At 46.0% G+C, this 7,892-nt stretch overlaps 1 protein-coding gene across 2 annotated transcripts; it reads right to left on the bottom strand.

Moving 5' to 3' along the window:
- Positions 1 to 2,168: 2,168 nt before the first annotated feature.
- On the bottom strand, positions 2,169 to 7,892 carry ttc14 (tetratricopeptide repeat domain 14). Of its 2 annotated transcripts, XM_068743370.1 has the most exons (13): positions 7,737 to 7,892; positions 7,402 to 7,544; positions 7,009 to 7,208; positions 6,624 to 6,708; positions 6,331 to 6,460; positions 6,006 to 6,161; positions 5,723 to 5,794; positions 5,466 to 5,585; positions 5,198 to 5,320; positions 4,991 to 5,108; positions 4,164 to 4,270; positions 2,979 to 3,709; positions 2,169 to 2,897 (listed from the first exon to the last, which is right to left on the bottom strand). In XM_068743370.1, the coding sequence occupies exons 1-13, from the start codon at positions 7,868 to 7,870 to the stop codon at positions 2,728 to 2,730; spliced, it is 2,289 nt and encodes a 762-aa protein (XP_068599471.1). In that variant the 5' UTR covers positions 7,871 to 7,892; the 3' UTR covers positions 2,169 to 2,727. The 2 variants fall into 2 exon arrangements, with proteins under 2 accessions (XP_068599471.1, XP_068599470.1); XM_068743369.1 differs by having other exon boundaries at positions 2,169 to 3,709.

Below are 7,892 nucleotides of genomic sequence, written 5' to 3' on the forward strand. Positions count from 1 at the left end.
CCTGATATGATTCACACACATAAATCATTTTTGTAAAATGCAGCCCCAGAAAGACAGATCAGCAAGAAGACCGTCCTAAAAACACACAGACGTGGTGCAGCACTGCCCTCACTTGGCGAGCCGCAGAACTGCAGCCCTGCTTTTGTTTTTCCATTGAAAAGCTTTCTGATCTTATTGTGATTATTGATTATTGTAGGTTGAAATAGAGGTATCTGAAACACCTGTACTGGTTGATGTTAAAATAAATAAGCAACAGCCTACATTTAGAGTTAAGTTTGATTCTTTCATGCGCCACTATTTCTTGACTTACGACATCCCACCTGCTTTAGTTGTCTTTTATTGTTATTTTCTAGCATATAAATGAAGTATCTTTTCATTGTTGTTGAAGGTATGCAGGGTATATTTTGTTCTCGATGCTAAAGGTGTGGTTTTACGTTCTCAACCGGACCACGCTTCACACCTTGGAACATTTTGTGGAAAATCTGCTGAGCAGTTTTGCACGATTAGGGGAAAAAGCAAATATCTGGATGCACTCAGTATTATTACCTTTATGGGGTGACAACAGGTTTCACCGTGTGGCTGCACAAGATTCTGTGTATAACAAAAGTGTAATTGGTGTCAAATCAGCCTGCAGTCAACACTCCAGTCATTTTTCAGAGGGTAACAGCCCCAGGATAATCCATGTGTTCAGTGATGCATCTGGTGCAGGACTAGAAACTCCTGCCGTGCCTCTTTACAGGACTAATGATGACCCACCGAGCGAGCGCTCAGTGGGACGGGGGCCACTGGAGGGGTCTCCTGTAGTCACTGAGTGAAGATTAAGATGTCAGGCGTGTGAGACAGGAAGGACAGGGTCAGGAGGGGGCTGTGCGTTCAGCATTAGACGACTACCGCCTGTATATCAACGGTTAATCTGTCCTAACGGGATAGACTGGTTTGTGCAGCCTCTCCACTGCATCCCTGATGATGGGACCAGTAATGATGGAGGAGAAAGGCGAGAGGCTGACAGCTAAGCCTGAAGTAAGCTACTTTGGCATGGAGTAACGCACGGCTGGTCGCCTCCAGTGTGTGTGTCCAGTTATTTAATTAAACGTGTGACTCCAAGAAGCTTAAAGCACCAATAAGCCATGCAAGAACTGTGGGGTTTAATTTGGTAAGTTAAAGGAGGAGCGGGAAGCGGGAGCGTTCAGGCAACCAGGGATTAACACGAGGAAGTTTCACAGACGGGGGTTCTGTGTCTCAGAAAATATAAGATGCAATAAACGGGCCTCCATGCAAAAACAACACATTATATATAATGGAGCCAAACTCTACAGGGCACTGCTGCCCTCTGCTGGTGAGACTCTGAAGGCGCTTTCCTCCCTGATGAACACCAGATCCAGCTCACCACCAGAATCTGGTTTCCAAAAACTTAGTTCTAACCGCTCCTGGTGCCACTCTGTTCCCACTTTTCACTTTCGGACCAATTTTCTCCAGTCAGGTGTGGGGCCTTACAAAAATGTGGAGGGAAATCCACACAGCCCAGCAGCGCTCGCCCCTCCCTGGACTTCAAACAGACCCGGCACACAGCAGCTTCCACGCATGTTCAGGATCAATATCCTGCTGGAAAATGAAGCCTCTTCCAACTACATTACTGAGCCAGAGGGGACAGAGACGTCTCTCCTCTCAAAAAGGTCCAATGATGCTCCTCTCGAGTGCAAGTCGCTTGGAAAAACTCTCCCACGGATGAATATTTCCATTACTGAACTTGACCGGAGGTTTTCGGGTACCGTGATGACGAACGTGCAAGCTCTACGCAACCATCAACTTAAAACTTTGACTCTCGGAAGCAGAACCGGGACACGTCCTTCGGCATCACGACGAACGCACGGCCTTCATTGTCTGAAGACAACTTTGCACATGCAGAATTTATCTTTTAGAAACACAAGGCAGAAAAGCTCGGATGGAAACAAGATGCTTTTGAAGATACCTTTAAGGTTTTAATTCACAATCATCTCCAAGGGTGTTTCATAAGAAGTAGAATTCACATTAGAAATTGCAGTTATTTTCTTTTTAAATCAGTAGTTCGGCCATTATGAGGCTCGAAAGTCATTGAACGTTCATATTGTTGCTGAGTCTTTAGTGGAACTAAACACAAATTAATTCCTGCTACTTAAAATAGAGGATCGAGTATTTGGTTATGCCGACAGAAACATCTTTAGGCATCCGTTTCCAGTTTGCATTTTTGTCTGAATAAAGAAAGGAACATGACATCCAACTTTGATATTCCCGTCTTTTATTGTTTGCAGGTTTTATCGTCTGGATGGTGCACAGCCAGCAGAATTGCTAACAGTCAGGCTGTTGAGAGCATGAATTTAAAAGCGGCAGAAGGAAATCACAGCAGTAAATATAGGCAGTTATGGTGAACACATGAACACAAGACAGATGTGATGGCATACGCGCCGATGACGCAATGACTGGAGAATGTTTCCTACAAACCTCAGTTATGAGAAAACAATCACATTATTTGGGACAGTATTGAACAAACTCATTTTTAACCCATTCAGATGAAAAGGTGAATTTTTGTACTGAAAGATTCTAACCGCTGCCAAGAGGAGGAGAAAGACCCTTCAAAATAAAATGAGTCGGTGGGATCGCTGAGTCCAGTTCGGATGAACTCCTGGACGAATCGTCTGCTCCCACGACTCCTTTCACTACTATCGGACTCATTCGGGATTTTTGCTCCTTTCATTTTGGCCCGACTCCCTTCTCCTTCTTAAATTGGGCGATCTGATTAAAAATGTCCAGCAAGTTGGAAGGGAGCTCTTTTTTAGGTCCTCCTCCTCCTCCTCCTCCTCCTCCTCCCGGCGCTGAGGTCAATCCACTCTGCTGTTGAGTTCTTGACCGGTTTACTCCCTCTGACCTGCTCTCTTCCTCAACTTTCCCCTTTTCTAACTCCTCTCCTTTTGCTTCTCCTACCCTCTGAATCTCCTCCTGGCCTCTCCTCTCGTACCTACTGCCCTCACAGGAGTTTCTCCTTGAGGAATCATGTCTCATCCTACTCTCCGATTGTTTGGATGCAGAGGCCGAGTTCCCCAAATATTCAGATTTGATATTAGATTTCCGTGAATACTCCGACTCTGTGGAGGAGGAGGAGGAGACTTTCCTCCTCCTGTGCTCATCTATACTCCTTCTGGATTCACCGTCTCTCCTGTTGTCCTCCTTCCCGCTCTCCCTGCTCTCCTCCTTCCTTTCTCGACTCCTCTCCTCTCTTTCTGGGCTTCTGTTCACACTGTCGTCACCTCTCATTGGTTCCTTCTCACTGTCCTTCCTCCTCCTAACTCTGCGTGAGGAGTCAGACTCCTCATCATTTGAAGCTGCCGACAAAGAATAGAGCCGACTGATCCTTCTCTCGTCAGCATCCTTCTCCTCTGCCTCATATTCGTCACTCTCCCCAAACGCCGGGCCTCCCTTCTGATTGAGAAAGGTGGCAGAGGTGTTGGGAGGCGCAGGATACCACTCATCCTCCTCTTCCTCGCTCTTACCCTCCTCACTCCTCCTGCTCTCTCTCGAGGAGATCCTGCGATGGCGCTTACTTCCCCTCTTCTTCTTTCTCTTCTTTTTCGACCTCCTACGAGAGGAGGAAGAGGAGGACGAAGAACGGCTCCTCCTGGAGGAAGCGGAGGATGATGAAGAGGAAGAGGCCGACCTCTTGCGTTTCTTCTTCATCCTGCAAGAGACATTTGCTGAAGATTTTGCTGCTGAAGTTCTGAGATAATCTTTCTATCTGCCAGCTCCCCCCCCAATAACAATAATTCTCAATCTCAAACACCGAAAGCCAAAATTGACTTTATGCACGAAACATCTCCGAAGAAAAACAGCACTGCAGGATTTTCATGTCGTACAAATCCTTCACGCATCTATGCTTTACCAGATGTGCAGGACAGGAAAACAAAAACAAGTCCGTCAAACAGACGACGTTGCAACCCCGAGACCTCCGCCTCCATTGGCTCTGCCGCTCCTTTTTGTTTCGCAGGTTACTGTGCATCAGCTGATCTTGGAAATGCTGCAGCACTGTTTCACCGTGGCTCTGGAATGCTTTGCGGACTACTAAACGTCCCCCGACTTTCCATCCTACGGTGGCGAGACTGAATTTAATCTTGAAAGGATCAGAGCCAACTCACCTCTTCTCTTCTTTTAAGATCTTACGTAATTTGTCGGCGCTGGTCTTGCTGCTGGAAGCCTTCACCTGCTCCTTCTCCAGCGCCTCCTCTCGCCGGCGGATCGATTTCTTTACGTTAGTCAGGCGAGGCGAGGCAAGACATGATATTGGCAGGCAAAAAGTCCACAGAGACATTCAAACACATAAAAGACCAAGACCCAAGGCGTTCGTTCAGCAATTCAGTCATTTGTGTTAAATTAAAAATGTATGCAGGGGGTTTGGGAAGCCAAAGGTATGAGAAGCGCAAAACAACAAAAAACACAAACGACAAAATGATTGAGGAATATGCGGAAAGTGATTTATTCACCAAAGAAGTGGCGTGATCCAATAGCAAAGCGGTCGGCATAGCAACAGGAAAGATGGACAGAGATACGGACAGATGTGCAGGGGAGAGAAAGAGCGTTTGTTCCCCATCGACAGAGACGGGTTCAACATTACCGTATTCACACCAGAGACACGACGCACAACAGCGTCCAGGGGAGGAGTCATCGTTATTGTGCAGTTTATTTTTTTCGCCCCCCCACAAAGCAGGTGACAAGGCCGTAGCAGTTGGAGGGTCAAAGGGCAGATCCCAGGGCCGCAGACACAGACACACACACGAAAACACTTCATCAGTATTACAAAACCACAGACTTTTTGATATCGTCGCTTTCGAGCTGAACTTTAAAAACAAAACAATGAAGTTTCACCATGGCTGCTTCTTTTACCAAGGGAAAAACATAATCCACGCACCCACCCCTTTGTCTAGTGCGTGTGTGTGTGTGTGTGTGTGTGTGTGTTGCTCCTCACCTGTATCGTTTCTGTGATCTTGTGCAGAGCTTCCTGCGCCTCCAGGTTTAAATCATCGAGAGACAGCGCTCTCCTGTACAGCCCCTCCGCCGTCACTAGTTTCTCCTGTTCTTCCAGCCTAGATAAACACAAACACACACGTAATAACTAAAGGTAGAAATCGTGAACGTCACAGTCGCATCGCTAAACATCAAAGCAGACGCTTACTGTTTTCCTCTCTCCACCAGCGTCTGGCAGAGATACTTCTTGGCGTTGCGGTGATCTGGACAGCTCTTCAGAGCCAGCTCAAAGTCTGATATAGCTTTCACGATGCTGCCTTTGTTAGCATACCTGTGAATCACCAATCTATGATGTGTAATCTCAACCAAGTACTTCATGAAATGGTAAGTTTACTCCATATTGGCTGACACTTTTAGATGCAAGTCAGCGTACTGTACTAAAACGCCGTAAGCAGGTTGCACAACAGAACACTCACAGAGCTCCACGCGCCACTTGAGCTTCTACATTGTTAGTGTCGATATCCAAGGCTTTGTTGTATTCATTCATGGCCTCCACGTGACGGCCATGTTTAAAGTGATCCACCCCTGCACGGACACTGAAAGACCACAGGCAGACGAGGAAAAAGGGAGCACAGATTTAAAGTGGTGTCAGAAAAAGCAAAAATAAAGATGTAAAAGCTGAATCAAGACGACTTGAAACGCTCTAAGGTCAAAGTGTAAATTTTAGCATTACCACTTCAAGGCCCACGATGCAGACTGTTTCTTCCTGATCACGGAAGCAAAATCTTCCTTGAGGAAATGTTTACTGTGGAGAAAAGATAAAAACCGTTAAAGCGGTAAAAACACAGTCAAATAAAAATAAATAAATCTTCCCTTAATTCTGTGTTTCACATTTTAGACCTCATCGTTTGGTTTTAACAACTTTCCTTGAGTCACACCAAGCGGTGCAGAATTACTTCCTACGAATGTTCTGAAGACCTGTCCGTTTCACACAAGCAGCCAGCCGCTGCCTTTACCTTTGTAGTCCTCTCATCGCCGAGGGTGGGTGCGTGTCGCTAATCCCCACCTTCTCCAACAGGTAGTCCACGACTGATGGGTTGTGGTAACCATGGCAACCCATCAGTATACGCTCGTATGTCTCGGTGGAGTCTGCAGCTGCACGAACACTACGACTAAGAGGAGAGAGTGGATTTATTTTCATTTTTGGTCACAAATTAAATGTTTACACGGCGGCATTAGTAGAAAATGCCACTGACAGAGGAACATCGTCGTCATTTCAAACTTTATTTAAGCAGGCGGCCTGCGTTCAGCGCGTTTTCTCATGTCATGTTGCGTACTTGCCTGTAGTGTACAGGAAGCTCCTCCCGGGCAACTACTCCCAGTTTGCTGTGCTCTAATCTGGGAGAAACAGACGCCTGCAGGAGGGAAACTGTGATTTTCTCCTGGTAGCGGTCGATATCTTTCACTGCAGCTGCAGGAGAGTAACATATTAAATAGCCATTAGGGTTAGGGTCTTTGGTAACCCTGGTGTAACTGAAATAAGAGGATCCCTTTGAATCAAAAGGTACCAAAGCGTATACCGTCACCTCCAAACACAGATGGGTGTTCAAGACAAAGCCAGCGAAGACACTAACCTCTGATAAAGTCCCCAACCTGGTAGTAGGACAGAGGATCATCATGGCTGCCAGTAGAGGGAATTTCTCTTATGTGACATAGAGCCTACAAAATAACATAACAATAAAGATTCAATTACATTTGCTTTATTTGGGGGGGGGGGGATTTGAGTCGTTATTAAACAATTCCTGGAAAGAGGAAGGAAGATTTCAGGGTGAGCTAGCTTCTAAGAGGAAACAAATTAAATGTTTGTTACATGAAACTGCAAACAGTTCTGTGAATTTCTGTGTGTGAGTGTTTGTTTACTGCATATATTTATTGTGTGTTTATTTTTGTTATTTTGTTCTGATCCAATGTTTATACGGTGTTTAAAGAACATCCAACAGATTTAGCTTGTTGACCTACCGACAGCTCGAGGTCTTCGATGTCTCTCCTTAGTCCAACGGCCGTGCACAGCAGAGTGAGAAAGAAACCGTATTCTCTCATGTTGTTGATCCTCCCCACCACAATGTCTCCTCGTTCCAAGTCCCTGTACAGCATGGCTCTTCTTTCCTCGAAAGACACCTCCATAAACAACTCCAATGGCGGCATGGTGGCACAGGGCTCTGGGAAAGCACAGGTACACAAGCCAAACCCAACATGCAAAGATGCATTTCACTGGATCACTGTAAGGAGAAATCGCTTCGCAGGTTTGCCAGAATGTTTGAGTCCTTCTTTGTGGACAGAGTCTTTATAAAATGGACATGTTTGATAGTCTTTTGTGGACAGATCCAGAGGTAAGGTTGAATCAACACAAACCTGCTGCCTCTTCCTCCTCCTCCTCCTCCTCCTCGTAGTCCTCTTCTTGATGGGTGGCGGTTTTCCATGCTGGACAGAACAGAATATCTGCCTTCCTCGCAATAAACTGCTCTACGAGCGGGTTCCCACGCCCATCACCGTTACTAGAAACACACAGCAGAGGTTCTTTCATGAGAAATCTCAAGTCACACTAAGTGCTGCACAACTTCCTAAACATAAAACACCAAAAACAACTGCATATAGTATAACTATTTCATTAAAATGTAAGGGTAGCAAGCGTGGATGGGGAGACTTGCGAACTGGTGAAAGCTACACGTCGCAACTTGCACGCATACCTCTCATACGTGGCCTTTCCGAGGTCCGACACCACAGCCTGGAAATCCGGGTTTTCAGTTTGCTCACAGTTCAGTTTGTTGAGTAATGGTTCTCCATGATACGCCAGACACTGCCTCAACAATTCTCTGTCCATTCTGCTTCCAGAGGACTGCAGT

The sequence above is a fragment of the Brachionichthys hirsutus genome, chromosome 9 (genome assembly GCF_040956055.1).
Source record: "Brachionichthys hirsutus isolate HB-005 chromosome 9, CSIRO-AGI_Bhir_v1, whole genome shotgun sequence".
Lineage (NCBI taxonomy): Eukaryota > Metazoa > Chordata > Actinopteri > Lophiiformes > Brachionichthyidae > Brachionichthys > Brachionichthys hirsutus.